At 42.4% G+C, this 21,426-nt stretch overlaps 1 protein-coding gene across 5 annotated transcripts in view; it reads right to left on the bottom strand.

Annotated features, from left to right (window-relative positions):
- Positions 1-18,912, bottom strand: part of ITSN2 (intersectin 2) — an 86,570-nt gene extending 67,658 nt beyond the window's left edge. For 2 of the 5 annotated variants that reach the window (XM_069805674.1, XM_069805675.1), the window contains exons 1-2: positions 18,779-18,910; positions 4,166-4,229 (exon numbers count right to left, since the gene is read on the bottom strand). In XM_069805674.1, the coding sequence (XP_069661775.1) occupies positions 4,166-4,196 (31 nt within the window). In that variant the 5' untranslated portion in view covers positions 4,197-4,229; positions 18,779-18,910. Of the gene's footprint in view, positions 1-4,165; positions 4,230-17,959; positions 18,154-18,659 lie in introns of those variants that run through there. The other 3 variants (XM_069805670.1, XM_069805672.1, XM_069805671.1) reach the window with 3 other exon arrangements.
- Between the last annotated feature and the right edge of the window lie 2,514 nt (positions 18,913-21,426).

Here is a 21,426-nt window from a genome sequence, read left to right as displayed (position 1 = left end):
TTCCTTTTCCTTCTTTTAGATGGGAGAACAAGTTCTGATATTTTCTTTGCAAAGTCTAATTCAGCTTAGTAACTTTATCTACGCTTGTTGATTTCCAAGTCTACAGTTTCCATATCTACAGTGCACACAAGGTTAAGAGTCAGTTGCATTCAAGTAATTTTTAATTGAACTGTGGTGACCAGGGTTCCTCCTAATTCAAACAAATTCAGACCACAGATCTTGAGACAGACTTTTTTTAATAGAGAAGATGGAACAGAACTTAGCATCAGTGAGTGTTTTACCCTTGACATTAGTGGAACCAGGACCTCACTCAACCCTTTTATGTCTACCCTAGTCTCCAACACACCTAAGTGCAGGGACACAAAACTCAATTCTATTCACAGTAGCATAACATCCAGTTTGACTTATGAAGGTAGAGAAGCATGTGAAATGAGTTACGAGTATTACTTTTTGCACCTCAGTTTATCAGAGGTATCTTCCTGCCGGACCACAAAAATTATATCAAAAGGAAACAGGTGGTAGGAGGGAAGAGGAAGGACAAATAAAAACATAAACAAAAAAAAAAGCACAGCCCAAAAATTCCAATGGTACTTAAGGAAACAATGTGAAGGATACTGATCGGCAAATACTGCTTTCCTTGTTCCGGCTGGACCATCAAGATTAAATCTCCCCAAACCAAGATCCAGCATCAGCATGGATATTAAACCCTGAAGAAAATCTAGCCTACAGAAGAAGGGGAGTTAGGAGAACAGCAATATCTTGCAGCTGCTCTCCAGCTCTAAAGATGGCATGCCACGGCAGTGAAGGCCACTTCTTCCTGCTCTGTGATAAAGGCAGCAATCACAGAGACAAATTAAATGGAAGTACATTTTAACCTATTAAAGCCTTTATCCTTTTAACTGTTGTTTGTGGTTAGTATATTAACTCCTTCTTTAGAAATACAATCATTGAAAGTATTTGTTATTTAGTGTAACTAAATGCCGCTTCCAAAAGCTTTTGCAAGACTTAGGATGAATTCCTAAGAAAGCTTTGTCCAGATGGAGAACTGTACAGAGAATAAACTACCAGAAACTGAGTTTGTTTTATCATTTTCACAGAGATAGCGATCAATATTCAGACAGTTACAGGATAAAACTAAATCTTTAGTAGGGAATCCTTGATCTTGTTTGCGGACTGGGGAGATGGATATGCCTGGAGTGGCTCTTTGATAGAACCAGACTCCAGAGAGATAAATGTCTGTTATCCATCTGGTGCTGTATGTATATTTTGTAATTAGCAGCCTTTCTACATAAGAAGAAACATGTTACTCAGCCTTGCCTGTTCATATAAAATGTCATCACAACCTTTACGTTTTGCACAGGAGATAAATTTGTAAAAACTGGCAGGTCTGCCCCGAGTTCCAGAAAAACCAACATGTACTCTTTAAGTCCTGCTTTTCCTCTTTGAATTTCCAACCTGTTAGTAAGGCATCTACAAAGGTCACCTTGGACAGAATTGGAGAGTCAAAGGGAACTCCCTTCTGTTCACTGTGTCCTTTCATGACTTTAGTGAAGAAAGGTAAGCAGTCTAGCAAGATCATGTGCCCCTAGAGTACACACCAGCTCAGCAAGCTGAAGTTTACATGTGTCCACATAATTAAAGAATATGCCAGTTCTCAGTATAACATGCAGTTCGGCCATCAGCCACATGCTGAAGCTGGATAGACAATCTTGGGAACCTGCTCTGGTGGAGGTATATGCTGAGTAACAGCTCAAGGTGCCCTCAATGAAGTTGAGTCTCTCAACTGAACTCAAGCACACGACTCGTCTGCCCTTCCTTCTTGAGGTCCTGCGCAGACTTCCCTTTCTCTGCCTAGGTTCGTAAATAACATGTTGTAGCATCTTCTACTTGTATTTGTTTCAGACTATCTGTGTATTGTGCTTTGTCATCTGAACCCTGCAGTTCCCAAATTCATTGTCACCCTGTGTCATATAATCACACACTTGTACACTCATCTACTCCATGCTATCCACTCACTTTCCTGTAACACTGAATGCCAAAAATAATGCTGAAACAGAAAGTACTTCATGCCTTACACTACTAATGAACTAAAAGCTAAGTATATTGTACCTTGATAAGAATAAGAGGTTTTTTCCCCAGAAGAAAAACACCATTTCCCCTAGTAAGATACAAAAGGAAAGGGTCAACACTCCGCTAATATGAAGGTGTGGCAGGCAGCCAGTGGCAATTAGGCTGCAGCAATTCCTAATGGTTTTAGTTGCCTCACATGTATCTCATTCTTCATCTCATGCTTGAAGTCACTACCAAGGTCTAACAACATAATTAGAGGTTTCCACTGAGCAATGAGTGGTAAATGCAGGTGATCTACTTTGAATGCAAACAACAGCGGTAGTTAAGTAGCAGGAAAGAAGAACACAGGTTAGAGAAGAACAATTTCAACAGAAAAGGTTGGTCAGTATTTATCCAGAAATCACATGAAAACTACTCTTTTTTCCCACCTGACTTGTTTGAAATTTAATCACATCTGATAAGAAATAGGACAGCAAAACTACACACAGTCATTCAAATATTCTGTGAGGAGCAATACTTTAACTATTGCCTAGTATCTCTCTTACTCGCATTCTCTTACTATGTTTTTTCAACACAGTAAAACTCTACGAGGGGAAAGGCTGCACCTCATGGCACTGTTCCTTTTGAGAGTGGCGGATAGTACTGCCCAAGGGATTTCAGATCAAGGAAAAGATCGCTCTCCCCAACTAAGACTTCTGAGATCAAGTTATGTACGTGCTCAGTGCTGTCAATATACTGGCAATCCTCCAACAGAACCTAGGAGTAAAAAGCCAAACCAAAAATACACCAAATAGTTTATGCATAAAGCAACCACGGAGACAGTCGAGAACATAACTCTGTATCCTCCCTGAAGAGAGCTTCTGTTTGTTTATTTTAAACTGAGGAACAAAAAGCATGTGGCAATTAAAAAAAAATGCTTTTTCATTATGTCCAAGAAAGTGGAAAAAAACCCAACTGGTATTTAGGTTTTTCCCTATTATATACAATATATACTTCTCTTTTATTGTTAAGTCTGTGAAACAAAGTCTGGAACAAACTGCAGCTGACAGTATAAAAAAAAAAAAAGGTGTTGATCACACTGATTATTTTTTCACAAAATATTTTATGCATGCATGAAACAGATGCGTAAAACAGAGGTTTAATCTGAAATCTGAATGTTGTTGTTCTGCAAAAAAACACTTCCCCTTACTCACCCAATTTATTTCAGAAGTGATGATTTTCTAAATTAGTTAAATAAAAGACCTCCCAGTCCTGCAGTAACCTTCAAAGATAAACGAGATAAGAAATACTTTTTCTGATATCTATTTCCCTATTTTTATCAGGAGAAATACTCCCTATTTGGAATATCTGAAGTGCAAAGCATTGTTCCTATACTTGCCTTTTCATTTTGGCCAGCTCTGTAAACAACAACATGTAAACATCAAATTTCTCAGCAGATATTTGCAAATTGTGTCTTCAAAAATAAGCTTGCTCTAGAAATAAAGAGCTCCAACACACATATACATGCACAAACGATTTTAAGGTTTCAACTCCTGTATGTCTTTGAAAGGAAATCACCAAGAAACAAATAAAAAAGTTTCTATCGTAGATGGGGCACAGAATCCAGAGGAAAATTCTTAACTTTTTTTTGAGAAAGACTGATTATTTTCATCAATGTAGCAAATTGCTTAACACATTCAAATGTTTTGGTTTAAAATAAATAGCATAATATATTATAATGAAACACATTTTGTGCTGAATTACGTAACAGAAAAGGTATGCAAGTTTAACCAACTATTACTTAGCATATTCCCCACTTGAAGTCAGACAGTATTCACACTACAAGTCACACATTCCTCAATCCTTTAAATGACCTGAGATTACTAGATGCTCCAGGCCTATATGTACTCTAAATTATACTGCAGTAATGCTTCTACTAAATTTCTCCCAGTTTTGCAGTACAAGTTAGGCTACAGGAAGCAATCTGCAGCAAACCAACCATAATGCTGCTGCAGGTAGTAAAACCAGCATTTAAATAAGTAAATAAATAAATAAATGAAATAATAAAGACAAACGCTCCCACCCCTACCTAAACAAACCAACCCGAGCTACTCACCATTCATGGCTGTGGGAAACTGAGCCATCATGGTCTTGAATATGCCTTGCTAGCTCTTAGCCATCTGCAACATAAAAACATGGTGCCATTAATAATGCAACAAGGGCAAAATGTAGCTCTACGCTCCCGCTGAGCAGGGGGAATGTCTGTCCCCTTTAGCGCACACTTCCGATAGCAAACAATGCTGGGCTTCAGGCTGCTGCTGAACAAGCTGAATTTACATTTGGGGGGGGGGGGGGGGGGGGGAATTTTTTTTTCTATTTTTTTTATAGGTTATGCAGTGCAGTCCTGAACCTAGTGGCACATTCTTAAAGGAAAACAGTACCAACTGTTTAGCAACTGCTGCATAATGTACACACACAGTTGACAACATGTCAGAGCATATGGCGTGGAGAACAGCCCTCTCCTGGCAGGAGGACAGACTCAGGGTCCTAGCAGATCTTTTCCAGCTATTCCTGGTAAATATTTATGCATATCATAAAAAAAGTGCAACGCACAGCTCTAACTGAATGCTTCTGCTGAGAAAAGTGGAAGAATAATCATTATTGGAATTCATCCATTCCACTACTCCACGCAGTATTTACAAAGAAAACACTCTTACATGATGTATTCTGAAAAAATGCCTTGTCCTAATAAAAATTTGTAGTCAGCCAGTTTTCTGTAACCAAAACAATGAAGTTATTCCTTCTCTTGAGCTATAGCATAGACTCAAAAGCAGGATTTAAAGGGGTCTCAATATAATTTATTTTTGTTTTTCTAGTATGTATCCTTTCAAGAGTACCTGTATTAATGTTATTAATTCATTAGAACTGCAAAGTATTCACTAATACTTATCTGAGGGATAAGCATAAGCACAGCTTTACATAGAACTAAGACAATGCAATGAGCTTTTGCTTTGGATGAGATAATTTTAGTTAAATACTGAAATTTATACATCATTATCCTGTGCTTTACATGGAGAAACTATTGTTCAGGATGAAGCTACAAAAATAAAATTTTGATTTTAATTTAAAAAAAAACCCAACAAAATCACATCTCATATCCCTCTGTCATGCCCTCTTTAGATACCAAACCTTCTCCCCGCACCAAAAAAACCCTTCACATCTCAATATAACCACAGATTTTAATATCAAGTACAGAAATATCACATCCCCCACACTCCCACCCCCTCCAAGGAAACTCCTGCACACCTCATCACAAAAATCACACAAGTAGAAAGCACTCTGGTTTCACAAGTAGACAGGAGAGCATTTTTTATATCTATTGCACATTTCTGCAATGAAAATAAAAATGTCTGGGATCAGTTGTTAACAATCCTTTCTACATATTTTACGTCACTATTATTACTATATTTATTTATATGTTTATTTGTATTATTATTTACATATCCTATAAATAACATCTAATATCATGCTATTGTAATAGGCCACAAATCATTCATTCTCACTGGGTCGTTTGTACACCTCAGCCATGTGCGTACCTGGTCCCCCCCAAGTGAATGAAGAACAGTATTTTATCTGAAGTTATCTTGCTCTATGTTGCTTATGTAACTGTCCAGTAAGGAATGAACAATTTTTTATTTTTTTTTTAAATCTGACACATTACAGACCAGTGTCATTAAGACATTTGACATTCCAGGTTTTTTTATATACATTATACATACATTTGTGTATACACAAACACACACACATATATATAAAGAGTAAATTGAATGATTAGCAAGTCCAAATGATCTCTCAGGGTGATATTAGGTATCAGTTGCAGAAAGATGAAAAAAGGAAGCATGGATCTACTCCAAGACATGAATTCTAAAACAAATTGGAGTATTTTTAGGTTGCTTCCAGCATCTCCTCCTAGGCCTTACCAGCAACCAACCAAAAGACACCTGAAATCTATATATAGCCTTCCCAAAAACTGCTTCCAATGTTGTTGAACATTTCTACAGCACATTTCTCTGCAAAAGCTGTTCTGTCAAGGAGAGCTAGAAGAGAACCTGAAACCATGACACAGAGGCGGGATGCTGGAGAACATCCCCAGAATCCACAGAGCAAAGCTCAGCAGAGCTCTGCGTTGACAGAGATTTCCACCTGCATGTGACTTGTGCTAGATTTACAGTCTTAATGGATAAAGGCTACACATTTGATCTTTTGTCCAGTGTATTTTTTTCTTCTCTTATTTTCAGATCTCTTTTAGGGTTTTTTAAATGAGTAATTACAGTAGAATCACAGAACCACAGAATACCCCAAGTTGGAAGGGACCCATGAGGATCATTGAGTCCAACTTCAGACCCCACACAGGACAACCCGAAAGTTAAAACATCTAAGAGCATTGTCCAAACGCTTCACCAACACCAGCTGGCTTGGGGCCATGACCACTTCCCTGGGGAGCTTGTTCCAGTGCATGACCACCCTCTCAGTGGAGAACTTTTTCCTAATATCCAAACTTAACCTCCCCTGACGCAGCTTTAAGCCATTCCCTCATGTCCTGTCACCAGAGAGAAGGGACCAGGACCTCCCTTGATGCTCCCCCTCATGAGGAAGATGCAGAGAGCAATGAGGTCACCCCTCGGTCTCTCCTTCTCTACGCTCAGCAAACCTCAGCTGCTCCTCAGAAGTCTTGCCCTGTAGTCCTTTCACCATCTTTGTTGCCCTCATTTGGGCACATTCTGATATTTTTATATCCTTCTTATATTGTGTAGCCCAAAACTGCACGCAGTATTCAAGGTGAGGCCTCACAATACAAGTCAGATAATTATCAGACAATACAAGTCTGATAATAAACTGATTAACTCTTATAGCCCAAAATCTTAAGAATTATTTTTAAAATACTTTACAGAACTTACAGCTGTAGAGAAAGTCAGACCATCTTCTTTGGTTTTGCCAAAATGGCTCATGTAGATTGAGCTTTCTGAACTCCCAACTGCTGACCACGTGAGTGGGAGAGGTAACCCAGGCAGCTGAACACACACAAAATGTGTAAACCCCCTCTCCCACGTTTTTATGTCCCTAGAGTCTCAACTATACCATGTTTTAAAATCAATTTCAACGGAAAAAATTTGAGGTCAAAGCCCTCATGTTAGCCTGGTGAGGGTCCTTCCTATTTATGAAAGCTCTGTGTCTGCGGAGGACACATGTTCCTTGTTCATATTCATCAGCTGGGGTAACTCCAGCCCACTGTTACCGACAGCTACATATACAGGTAACTACCCTTCACTAATCTGTAAGACAAGTGTTCTCTGTCCTGGGCTGCATCAAAAGAAGCATGGCCAGCAGGTCGAGGGAGGTGATTCTCCCCCTCTGCTCTTGTGAGACCCCACCTGGAGTACTGCATCCAGCTCTGGGGTCCCCAGTGCAAGACAGACATGGACCTGCTGGAGCAGGTCCAGAGGAGGGCTGTGAAAATGGTCAGAGGGCTGGAACACCTCTCCTTTGAGGAAGGGTTGGGAGAGTTGGGGTTGTTCAGCTGGGAGGAGAGAAAGCTCCGGGGAAACCTTATTGCAATACTTGGAGGGAGCTTATAAGAAAGATGGAGAGAGACTTTTTCCCAGGGCCTGTGGGGACAGAACAAGGGGCAATGGTTTTAAACTAAAAGAAGGTAGATTTAGATTGGACACAAGGAGAAAATTTTTTTTACGAATAGGGTAGTGAGACACTGGAACAGGTTGCCCAGAGAAGTTGTGGCTGCCCCATCCCTGGCAGTGTCCAAGGCTGGGTTGGATGGGGCTTTGAGCAACCTGGTCTAGTGGAAAGTGTCCCTGCCCGTGGCAGGGGGGTTGGACTAGATGATCTTTAAAGGTCCCTACAAACCCAAACCACTTTGTGATTCTGTGGTAACAGAAGTTTCATAGCTCACCTCAAGCAGAATTAGAAACCATAGTCAGACACTGAATACAGCACAGCCGTGTTATCATCCATACCATTATCTGTCCTCTCAGAAGAAGGAGTCAGAGATCAGATGTTTCTAATACCACACTGATACTCTGTTCCAGTGCAGCACTCTCAAAAATAATGACCAGCTCAGCCCAAATTATCAACACAGGTTTTTTTCAGCATACCTGAAAATTCCCTAAATTTCCCAAGCCTGGGCTGACCCAGCCTCATAAGTCTACACCAGGCACTGCCATGTAGATGCAAAACAAAGGTCCAAAACCAAGAGGGAACTGCCCAACAGATCTGTACTAAGAGTACATTACACCAATGTGAAGTGATTAAATCATGATTTAGCTCTGCCATCTCATTATTATGTCTATAAGGCAGATCTTGTCATATTTTAAAATACTAGACCTGAAGGGCACCAAAAACCTCCTACATTAACCCCCACAAATAATACTGAAAACTACGACCTTACAGAAGCAACCAGGAATCATAAATGCAGTTTTTACAAGATTTCATATCACACCAGCACTGAGACCCCATTCTATCCCTTTGCACAGATCCGTTTCATCCAGACACCAGGGTTACACCAAGCACACATGCTTCTCTGGTGACAGATTCCAAAGTTGCACTGAGAGGTAAAAAAAGCAAAAATAAAAGCATCGCTGCAACATAATTTCCCCTCATTCAATTTTTTAGGGAAGGAGGAAACAGCCCAGTAAACTCAAAGTCTACACATATTTTTCAAAGGTCTGTGGAAACAATCCCTCCCAAAGAATGCAGCTTGCCCTCAACAAGTATTCCGTCATCTACATTTCCACAGCACACCCCAAAGGCTTGGATATTATGCATATATCAACGTTAAAAGCAGCTTATTTTCACAAATTCCAAATAAAGTTGTTCTAGTCGCCATCTGTAAAAGTACCTTGCACCTTTAGGACACAGGTGTGCACCATTTATTTACCAAGGGAAATCTCAGCAAAATATTCTTGCTTTAGGCCAAACTGACTTTTTTTAGAACAACTCTGATAACTTTCAATCATTAATCGAGGTGAAAGCTGTAAATTTCCAAAGAACCTTATTACACAATACTACAGAGAAACCCAATGCCTTATAAAAACATTTACTGAAGAAAAAAAAAACCTCAAGAAAAGACTATAACTAGTATCCCAAACAGAAGATATAGATGGAAAAATGGCCATCACAACCAGAATATCTCACAGAAAATGATTTGTCTCTGCAAAATGTTCTAGGAGAGGTGCTTGGTGAACTCAGTTACCTGTTGCAAGAAACTGTGGCACGGGCAGCACCAGATCCACATTGTAACAAAACAGGATCAAACATCCTGGTGAACGCTGTAGAGGACATTAAGCCCTGATGCCATTTAGGGTGAAAACAGGAAAACTTGGATGTTAGGTTTAAATAGCAGAACGGCAAGTTCTTGTAAACAAACCATCTGAGTAGTCCCAATGTTTAAAGCACTAATTGTTTTCACAAACTGACCTGCCAAACTGCAACTTCTGCTCCCTCTCTCAGTGTTCCTTACAGTTGATACAAGTTGAGAAAAGAAATGACAAGATTGCAAGAAGGAGAGGGAACCTTACAACCATGCTGAAAGCATTAGAAAACACTAGAGCTGGGCAGACTGCAGGAGAAAGGGAAAAGAAAACCTTTCTTTTCCATCATAGGCATATTGCCATTTTATGAAGAACAGTCTTACCACAATCTTTGTTAATATTTATACTTTAATCAATTTTTTTCAAAATGTTTCTCAGAAAAAACCACAGCCACACAGTTTTAGTAGGAATGAAGGTCTGGTGCATCAGGCTCTGTCCTACCAGTTTTAACTGGAATAAAGCAAATACTGCAGAAGCAGCCTGTGTGGACACACTACTAGCCTTTTGCTTTTCTCAAGGACAGAAAGAAGATACATTGCAGATTTTTGCTGTAAGAACCAATTAGCAAGGACAGAGATTGCAGTACTAGTTGACCAATTTATTCTTTGCAACATCTGTAGATCTGGGCAACACAAAGACTACTCAGTATTTGCAAATCAAACAGTGACAGCGTAACAGCCCATGTAGTTGTTCTGTGCTTTTTTTGGATTATCCTCTTGAAAATCAGAGAATAGTAAGCATTAGTAAGGCATTATAAAGCAGCACAGACTACAACTTCTCTTTGTTCAAGATATATCGGTAGAAAAGTTTACCGATTAAAAACAATAAAAGAAAAACAACACAACATTTTGGCAGGCCAAGAATTTATCTCCTTTATACAGTGGAGTTATACGCAGTGACAGTGCCTTTTCAAAATGTACTGTGGCCAGCTTCACAAAGTCCACCCACTCTGATAACAAATGAATGACATCAGTAACAAAATGAAGAAGTCAATCCGGGTAGCTAGCAGATCGCTAGCTCTTCCTGCTCCCCTCTGTTACTGTGGATAAGAGTACTGCAAGCTAATATTTTGACATTTCAAGAAAAAAAAAAAAGTGTTAAATATTTTTCTTCTTAACTCTATGGTACGAAGTCCCTTCCTTGCTCACTGTTACAGAGCAACTTGCTTCCAAACAGTGATTAAGACAGAACACAAAAAATATTTTTTTCTGACAAATATCCTTCTGCCCACCTTGCCTGACTAACAAGCTTTCTGAATATACTGACCATGCAAAATGGATGCCACACAAAATACAAGAATCTCCGTTTATTTTTAAAAAACATAATTGTGTGCTCAGTATTGATGGGTTTACTCTGTTTCTTACACAGCTGCTTAGCTGTGAAAACACTCATTCAAAATATCAAGACCCAGTTCAACTCTCTCCTCTGTTGCTGGAGATTGAAACAGATCTTTCCTTCCTCCTAGGAGAAGGCTTTCCCACATTTTATTGCACAGTTGTTTAAGGAAACCCATGCATGGTGTTTGGAATAGTAACGTCAACTCAGGACTCCAACCTCCTACATGAAATTCTCTTCCACTGAGCCAGACAGCCGCAGGTCCCTCTCTGTCCATGCCCCTCCAGCTTTGATTCTTCTTTGCAAAGAAGAAATTCTGAAGGAGGGAATGAGAATCCCACTTCAGGAAGCTCACTATTTAAATCCCTGGCCCTTCTCCCAGGAGATGCATACATGAACTTCCTCAGGAAAAGATGGGAATTGAACCCAGCTCTGTCACGCCCTGGAAGAATACATTCACTAACCTGATCCCAGACACTGGCAGACTTCACCACCTCTGCTTGCTTTGCTTAAAAAGGAAAAGAAAAAAAGAAAAAAGCAGAGGGTGGATTATTTATAAGATTCTTTTTTTAAGGGGCTCTGAGCTTCTACCTTCGAGAAGGAACTCCAGGCTGCATATCATAACCTTTCTGCATATCATAACCTTTCCAGAGAGCTGAGTGAGATACACTTGCTCCTGAATGGGTGGTAACTTAAAATACACTCTTGTCTTTTTTGCTTCCTACTTTCTAATTTACATGACTCCCCACTCCATATGCTGTTTTTTCTAGATCCTGTTTTGAGACACATCAATTCTCACATCTAATTATTTGCAAGCATTGTGCAAGAGCCCCAAGATGCTGTTTGGTGAGGTCCACACACCTTGAAACCTACAGTTCTCCACTTCCACACTCAACTCCTAATTTACATCAACGTGGACTTAGATGAAACATAAATCTTTGATGAGTTTTCTCTTCTTTCCATTATTTTCTGACTTCAACCATGACTGGAAACATTCAGAGCATATTACTTAAGAGCTTATCCATTTGAAGTCTTGCCATCTTAGAGGAAATTTTTGAGCCCCCTCCTGTCCTTCCATCACAAGCACAAGCGAAATCTGCCTCCTAACAGAGAAAAAAACCCCCACCTAACAGAAGAATGCTTAGATTATCTTCTCCTTATGATACAGGAGCTGCTACTTAACTTGTTGCTCAGCTTTCAGTCCCAGATAACAGTGCAAAACATACAGAACATCTAATGGACTGCTATAGCTAAGAATAAAACAGAAGATACAGAATATGTGGCCAATCTTCTACGCACAGCAGAGAACAGTATTTCACTATTTGTAAAACTAATGAAGGTAAAACATTCAGCGACACTTGGATTTACATTTTGGGTATCTGCTTTCAAGCTGGGCAGGTGCACAAAACCATCACAGGCTTAACTTCTCAAAATTGAATGAGATGACAGGCAGAGAGGAGACAGGCCACAAGAGGCCTTTAAAGCAAAGAAATGTAGTTTATTTCTGATGAAACAAAAACCAAGAAAACCTCATGGGAGAAGAAGCAAATCAGCTTTAGCAGTCAAAACAAGAAAAATTAACTAGGTAGCCTTATTTTGGATGGGCAACAGATGGGTAAAAATGCATTCCCCAAAGCAAGATAGAAAACTGTGGGTGTAATGGAGGTCCAAGAGATCCCGCCCAGTACAGGAGCCCCAGGAGGCATGCTGGTCCTGAGCTGGACCCAGGACCCAGGCAGCATAGCCACAGCACCTCTCACCTGCCCCAGCTGAAGCCTCCTGCTCTGACCACGCTCTCAGCCACAAGTCCTGTCCACGCTGTATTACCAAGAACAGTTCTTCAAAGCATCCAGTTGAAATTTGGTCTCTTAACCTTCAACACTGGGCTCTAACAGCATACAGTAATCATGTTTTGACCACTGCAAATTAATTTCATGAACTTAGGGAACCAATTATACCTGGTTTAGACACATATCTCATGTGAAGTCCCTATAAGCAGAAGTGTATCTCAGTTAGAAAGACACTTGTCCTACCTTAAGAAACTCATAATATTATGACTACACTAAGAGTGCAGTGGAAAAAGCAAGGGAGTTTTAGATTTTGATTAGTAAAATTCTTGACCTTTGAAAGATAAGGCTAAAAGTATTATTTAAGTTAGCTCTGATTTTTGATACATTTATTAGTATAGCCATAATAGGTCATTTTTTTGCATTCCAGTTGTAGTATTTTTAGAAACAAAGAAGAATAACTCCCATTTCCTGTTCTTGCCTTACTTCATGTGTATGCTGTTGAATCACTAGCTGCAAATATCACTCACAACTGATGCCACAGCATTTCACAAGCTCCACTTGCATCAGCCTTGAAAATTTTCACTAGAAGACCCAGCTCAGAATTATTACCTGCTACTTCTGAAGCTGAAGCAACAACATCCCATATCAAAATGTCTCAAGTCAAACTGGCTGCTCTCAGAATCGCAGTTCCAAAGCAGCTGTGACTTATCTGGATCAACCATGTTTTTTCAACTATCTGTAACTGCAAAAATGTTTAAAAATAGTACTCAGGTAATTGTCCTTTATTAGGTAACTCCAATGTGTTGCGCTGCTACTGTCATCATGTTACATCATTTGAATTTCATGTGGTGTTCTGAAAATAAGAGTTACACAACACTGTGCTCATCTATATATTAATGTTCAACTCATTACTTTAACTCTAGGATCCAAGTAACCAACCTGGCCAGGCTGTGTTCCTATACTTACGAAGTCTTAAACATTCTGAATTTGAAGAAAATGACATTTCATCAGCTCCACCTTTACTTTATGATTTTTATGTGACCTATTCCTCACCTTTTGAATGTTTGGTGCTAATGCCACAACAGTACCAGAAAAACAAGTTACTACAGTCTCTGTATAGTCAGTCTTGCAATATGCAATAAAACAAAGTATGTGTGGATGTAAGAAGAATCAAAGACGCCTCATGAAATAAAATTACCTAGCTTGTTTTCTAGAGAAAGACTTAAATAAATCTGAGAATAAAAAAAAAAAAAAAATCCTGATGGACAAGATCTTCAATGAAAGGAGTAACATCCTAGTAACCAAGTAACCAGCATGCTTAAATTCTTAGCTTGGCTTTTAAGGGTATGAGGCACGAATAGTTAATACGTACTTTGATGAATTCCATCACCCAACATGAACCAAACTTAACAGAAGGGTGGACTTTGTAAAGATCTTAACTGCCTACAAGATTCATGAAAATAGGCAACCAAACAGAGAAGACACTACCAAACTTAGTGCCCCCATTAACGAGAAAGACTGCTGTACATTTGCATACCAATATTAGACACCAGAGAATCTACATGGCTGAAAGATGTTCTAAACATACTGCCCATGAGAAAAACTTCAACAAAAGCTTACATCTGATTAGATTCAGACAGCCAACACCACAGAAAACAAGGCTTCACCAGTGGCACTGCTCACAGCTGGCTTAAAATTTCAGCTTACATTGGTCAGTCACTGAAAGGAACTTGAACCAACATGTAGAGATAAGCCTCCCAGTTCTATACTGATCAGGATTCAGAAACAGATTTCCAGACGTAATTCAGGCACCCGCAACATTTGCAACTAAGCATTTGAAAATTGTGGGATCACTTAAAACAGCTGCTTAGCACTTCCAAAAACCTGACCAGGCACTCTAACAAGAGTGCTTCCCCCCAAAACAGTCTGTTGCATCATCTTTCACCAACCAGGGTACGCAAGGAACATGCAATTTTAGAAGGTGAAGTTCAGGGGTGCTAAGGTGTTTTTAAAGCTAAAAGGAATACAGTAACTACCCTATTTCACCCCATACCTAGGGTCAATCTCTGAACCTCCAAGTACTCTTTGTGTTAAGTGTTTTACTGACAAACGATAGTGCTTGAAATAGGTCAGTCATAAAAAAAGAGAATTCTCTAATTAGTTCTACATTATCTTTGTTATCTTTATAATCACCAGTCATCACTTAAGATGAGAAAGGTAAAGAAAGGTCACTGACTTTCCCACATCATTCAGCCACACAAAATGAGCCCTCCAATCCAAAAGCAACACCACAAATTCACGAAGTCAACAACCTATACTCCTCTCACAATTTTCACAAAAGGACTATGTTTATGTCAAGCTTCCCCCCAAAACTTAAAAACATGGCAGGATCCGTCATCTAATATACCTTGCCAAGAGATGTGGCATTACACTGAACTGAAAGCAGCTTTTGGAAGTCAAAATAAAGTAACTTGAAAGCAAGGAAATGTAGCAGTTGCATAGACATATAAGGAACAAGTCACAGCACCAGCGCTGCCAGGAACACTGGCTGATGTCATTGCAAGACCAAGCTCTATGGTTTTTGGAAGGTCTTGGTGACTGGTCAGGGATCCTGACAACTGGAAAAAGGCAAACATCACACCCATCTTCTGGAAGGACAAGAGGGACAGTTCAACGAAACAGAAGGCTGCTAAGTCTGACTTTAGTCCCTGGAAAGATTATGGAGCAAATCCTCCTGGGAACCACCTACAGATGCTTAAAGAACAAGAAGATGATGGGAAACTGCCAGCATGCACCTACCCAGGACTAACCACACCTGACACATCTCATAGCTTTCTGTGTTGAGGTGACCTGCTCTGTGGACGAGGACAGAGCAGCTTGTTGTGACTTTACGAAGGCTTTCAACGTTTCCCACAGTATCTTCAGAGCCAAAATGGTGAAATACAGTTTTAATAGGCTGAGTGGAAAACTAGCTTGACCAGTGGACTCAAAGGGCTGTGATCAGGAGTCCAAAATCCATCTGGTTGGAACTAATGATATTCCTCAGGGGTTGATACCACAGCCAATACTGTTCAGTGTCTTCACTGACAATCTGGGCAACGGGATGGGATGCACTCTGACCAAGTTTGGATGCCAAACTGGAGGGGGCTACCCAGAGAGGTTGTGGGATCTCCACCCTTGGAGGTAGTCCAAACACAATCAGACACGGCTCTGAGCAACCTGCTCTAAGTTGGCTGTGCTTTTAGTGAGAGTTGGACCAGTTATCTCCAGAAGTCCCTTCCAACTAAATTATTCTATGACTACATTTTAGGTAAATAAAAGCAAACAGAAGCAGTTAAAAGCTATTTTAAAAACTAAGATATTGGAGATCTTTACTTTTAATGTTCATTTCTGGCCTATTTTGACTTGAAAGTAAACATGTCCAACTTTTGAACCAGTTTTAAAAAGGCAAAGAGAACAACCCTGGACATAAAAATCTCATGAAATGGTCTCTTCTCAAATTTTACATGCTGATCAAACTTAATCTTTTGAGGTAAGAGCAGAGAATTTACTTGTAGACTTGTACACTGTTAATTAATGAGGTATCTCTCAGGCCAGAGACCTCTGTCTCAATTTGCAACAGGAACTAATGACCTGGACTACACTGCTCTTCAGGAGCTAATCACAAGGTCTTTTCCCGACACACGCCTCTTTTCAAGGAGTGTGAAGCTTTTTGATAATGCCCCATGCAAATGACATAGACTACCTTTCACTTTCAAAATCCTGTCCCATTTTCCCCACCAGCTCCAGATGAATAGCTCAATGAAGAATTACTATCACCTACAGAACTTAGCTTCATTTTTCATAGCTGCTACTTTGCTATGGCATGAAATTAATTCACTTTTCAATATTAAAGACCGCAACAGAAATATCTGTAAATAAACCTACTGTAAGAACTGTCATGATCCCAGTCACTGTAATACCTGAAACTCAATAAATAAAGCCTTCTCAACAGCACAGTTCAAAATCATTCACAGGTCACTTCTGCCTTAACCTACCTTACTCTGTCCACAACAAGAATGGTGAAAAAAATAAGCAGCAGATGAAGCTCTAATAGCAGAACCACCTGCTATACGGTAGATAAGCCCATACGGTGATTAGCACAAACAAGCCACAGGTACAGCATTTTTGTTATTGTTAGTGCTACAGGAACACACTCTTTGTTTATATTACAGTAGCAGCTAACAGCTCAGTGAGGGATACATCCCATATGCTACATCCTGTATAGACAGAGGAGAAAAAAGTAAATGCAATTCCCTCAGGATAGTAATTAAATGGAGAAACATATTCACTTGATCTAACTTAGGTACCTGAGTTAGGATGCTAATCTGACCACAATTTCTGTATAACAGAGAGCATGGAGCAGTCTCAATCCATGTTTGCAGGGATGCATGTGGTTCTCTTAACATTATACGGAGCCTAGAGTCTGAACCAAGGTTTCTCTTAATATCCAGAGGTATGGTGGTGTGAACGCTCCTCCCAGCTTAGTCAGAATAAAAAAGATACAGACAAACCAAACAGGGGAGGTATAGCGGAAACACGAGAACAAAAATGAACAAGGTTTAGTAGAAGAATGAAGCCCAGCTAGCTATTTATCCCATTAGTTCCTAATACTCATTATTTCTAAACATCACCGTCACATCAGTGGCCACAGATGTTTGTTACAGCTACAGTCTTTGAATTACAACCTAATTTCAGATGAACAATTTAAAACTCTTGAAAGCAAGCTGCATTTTGTGTACCACTGATGTTATCCACACCACGCCAAAGCTGTACTGCTTCACATGCTTTTTATGTTTTCCTGTGCACATTCAAGCGTGGGAGCTGCTGCCATCACAGGCAAGCATGAACAAAAACAAGTTTAAAAAACATCATGTTCCCAAAAGAGAGATGCAAACGCTAGGGCAGCCTGAACACAAGGGCAAGCAGCTTGTAACTTCTCACTCCAGTGTTTTAGATGGGGAATTTCCAACTCATGTTTAAGAGAACCGCTATGAGCGTAGGTTAAAGATCATAGGTGCTATCTGAAGCACCGTCTACTTTCAAGTTCTGCTATGTGACAGATGTCAAAGCGTCAACTGCTACGAAAACCATTTGATGTACTCAAAATAGTATCTTAATGTTTAGGGAACCGAATCGCGTTATCTCAGCCCCATTTTATTTTCTGAGCTACGACATGCCGCAGCATGAAGCCGAGACCGAGGAAAGCCAGTCTATTTACCGACAAAGCAGTTCACAAACTTCAGCTGCAGAACCCAGTTCAATTTCTCCAAACTCTAAGGCTTTCACAGTAACTACAAGAAGCAAAATCACCATCCCCACAACCACCCGGGGTCCCTTAACACGACCGAGTTACCTCACCTCGCCAGGGCGCTCCCTCGGGCGGACAGCGAGCTGTTTGGGCGCCGACACGGGTGTTTCTTCCCCTCGCAGAGCAGTGATAGAGCCGAGGCGAGCAGCAGCGCTAGCAGCAGGCGCTACCGTCAGCTCCGCCCGGACTGCCGCCTCCCCCCCGCCCCGCGGACAAGCGGCGGAGCTCACCGCCCAAACTTTACGGCCCGGCGACGGAGCCGGCTCCCGGGAAGAGCAGTTCCCATAGAAACGCCGGGAACGGGACTGCGGCGGGGAGCGAGGGGGAGCCGCTGCCCAGCCCCGGCTCCCTGACAGCGCCCGGCCCCGCCGCGGCTGAGGGGGGGGGCTCACGGCCTCGCCGGGGAGTCGGGCAAGTCAGCTGCTCTCCAGGAGGGCGAAACCTACGCAAAACGCTATTTTTAAGAGGAAAGAAAAAAAACCCAAACCCCACCACCCTCAAAGGCGGGGGGGGGGGGTATAAATAAAGCGGCTCGGCGCAATAGAAACCTCTCCCGTTCGTCCCCACGCCCGCCCCCTGCCCGGGCGGCTGCTGTGCTTACAGGACGGCAGGAGCAGGCGCTTCCCCGCCCGGCAGCGCCCAGGCCGGCCGTGCCCCGCCGCCCCGGGCCCGCAGCGAGGCCCCGCGGGGCGGCCGGGCTGACAGCTCCGCGCCGCCGGAGCTCGTCCCCCACACACACCCACCCCGCACCTCCCTTCCCCCGGCCGCCCCCCGCGCCCTGGGGACGGGGCCGTCGGGTCGGGTCCGGTCGGGAGGTGGCCCCGCTCCTGCGGGCGCGGAGGAGCCGCAGGCCGCCCCGCCGCTTGTACCTGTTGCGCTGCCCGTCAGCGCCGGCTCCGCAAGGGCTGCTGCTGCCTCCTCCTCCGCCGCCGCCACCGCCTCCCGCGGCGGCGTCAGCCCCACAACATGGCGGCGGAGGCGGGGGCCGCCCGCCAAGGAAGAGGGGGGGAGGGAGCCGGGGCCGGCGGGCACGGGCCGAGGGCGCCGCGGGGCGCCGGCTCCGCGCCCGGCAGCGGCGGGGCGGGGGCGTGGGGTTCGGCGGCGTTCGCTTGGCGGAGCACGACCGCATCCCGAGGGGGGCAGCCCCGGGCGAGGGGGGGCACCGGCGCTTGGGGCGCAAGGCCGGCGCCTCAGTGAAGGGTCGCCTTGCCCTGGGGTGCCGCCTCCCGGGTCTGGCCCGAGCTAGCCAACGAGTAGTGCTGGGATCCGGAGGGGGGAAAGACAGACCTGTTACCGTCGCCCGGCCTGACCTTCGCGGCACAGGACGCCGGGATCCCACGCAGCGAGCCCCGCCGCAAGCGCCGGTCGGTGCCGTGTGCTCCGCAGGATGATTCCTGCGAAGTAGTAAGCTGCCGTTTAAAGACCTTAACTGACGGAAAATTTACCACATCCTCACTGACATTTTTCTCACTGTTGATTCCAACCGCTGCCTCCCCATCTGCTCCGTAAATTACTTCTTTAGTTTTCTAGCTGTATGTTTAGGAAAAAAGGGTAACAAACTCTAATCTCAGTCCTATCTCGACTGTTAGTTCCTTGTGGAAGCTGAAAAGCTAATGCCGCTGCTTTGACCGTTCTGCGCAGGCAGGACGCCCAGATTAAGCTAATTTTTCCACGCTGGGCCCCCCTGGGAGAGGGATGACGGTACCCTTGGGAGTGCCTGCTGGTGCTCCGCAGTGGGAACCGTGTCCCACCGGCGGCATCGGGCAGGAGGCGGCTGGGGCGAGGAACTAAATTCGGCTCACTCCAGGCACTGCTCAGCATACTGAAATACGTAGGGTTTCCGGGATTTACGTTTTCAAAAATTAAAGAGTCCTAGAGAAGGGAAAGGCATGAAAAATGCCATCGTTTTTAAACATTAAACATTTTCCTTCTTCAGTGAGTGGATCTTGCTATGTACAGGAGACTACAGCGCCTTTCTGCTATGTTTTTGCTGTGTAGATAATTACATACCACCTTCATACAGAGCAGATCTTTCCACTGACTCGTTCTTCTGCGTTCTTAATGAGCCCTTCCAGTTTGTTACACCTTTTATCATTCATCATGACTCCAGAATAGTCACGTTACTGTGCCATGTAATGGTCATAGCGACATACTAGCACATACTACTCTTCAGAATTTTGCTTAGACATCTAACGTTAGCATTTGCTGTTACAGCTGCGACATTGCGTTGGCAGCTTGCATTCATGCATTTATCCCTCGTGATCTCCTCAGCCCTCATCTGATCCAATGCTTTAAAAGACACTATTTTCCTTCCTTGCTCCCAGCCCAAAAGCATGCTTTATATTTTTGTTCCCATGCACAGCCAGCAACCTCGTCTTTGATACATAGATATTTGCCATGTAGGTGGATTAAAACACATGTTGTTCAAGGGGCACCTGCTGACTTCGTGATTTAAATCGCTCAGTGGCCCCCAGCCCAGCTGGCCTTTGGCTGTTTTGAAGGCATCTGCAGATTTCATGAGCAGTGCTTCATTTAATTCCAAATAATTGACTGAGATAACAGAGCAGCCCTGGGTCAAGAACAGACTCTTCTGGAGGCCAGTTAAAAAGTCTCTCATCTGACATTTTTCATTTTAATTACTTTCTAATGTCTCTTAAAACGCAGCCCTTAATACATTTTGTACACATTATAGTGATATAGCATAGTTCTAAATGTGACTTTGTTGTGTAGGCAACACCTACAGCCTGCTTGGGATTGAAGGTAAGTGCTTGCATCAGACATAACAGTCTACAGGTTCATAAAGGCTATTGTAGTGAGGATTGGATCGAGATAACAATAAACCAGATAAACATGTTACTTCTGATAGGAAGAAAAAGATAAGGTTACTGATTACAGTAGTTAAGTACTGGGAAGGGCGGTGGAAAAATCTATCAAGAAAAGTCTCTAAGAACAGGTTAGACAGATACCTGTGAGGAGTGCAGTAAATACATTGAACATTGAACTAGGTGTCTTCTCAAGGAACCTCATGGCTCTTTTCTTCCATAATTGATGTTACCACCATGTCCCACCAAGCAAACGGACTTGGGCCATGTACTGTGTGACATTTGTCCCACTGGCCAAAAGGCTATGCAGAAAACCGAGGTGGGGAGAGTTGGGAAGTGGTGCCGGGGGCCAGGTATGTGGTACAGCATGCATTTTGTGCACATGATCGAAGGGAAGATGAATCATACAGGGGCTGAGTTTTAATGTATGTTTAGTTGATTTTAATTTTATATACAGTTCTGCAACTATTTAAACCTATGGCTAGGCTAGAATATGACCTTTAGTGACTCTCATCACCTGCTTTGCTGCCTCCATTGCCTCTGTTGCAAACTCCCGCAGAAACAAGGGAGATACCTGGAAGCTGTAACATCTTAGCTTTGAATACCACCTTAGAACAGTACATGCAACTTTGTACCCTAACAATGTTTACAACAATTAATTACATATTTTGATATATTTTGTGTTCTTACTGTTA

The sequence above is a fragment of the Haliaeetus albicilla genome, chromosome 18 (genome assembly GCF_947461875.1).
Source record: "Haliaeetus albicilla chromosome 18, bHalAlb1.1, whole genome shotgun sequence".
In the NCBI taxonomy this organism is placed as follows: Eukaryota; Metazoa; Chordata; class Aves; order Accipitriformes; family Accipitridae; genus Haliaeetus; species Haliaeetus albicilla.
Note: the sequence above shows the minus strand (reverse complement) of the source record. Positions and strands in the feature narration are given on the sequence as shown.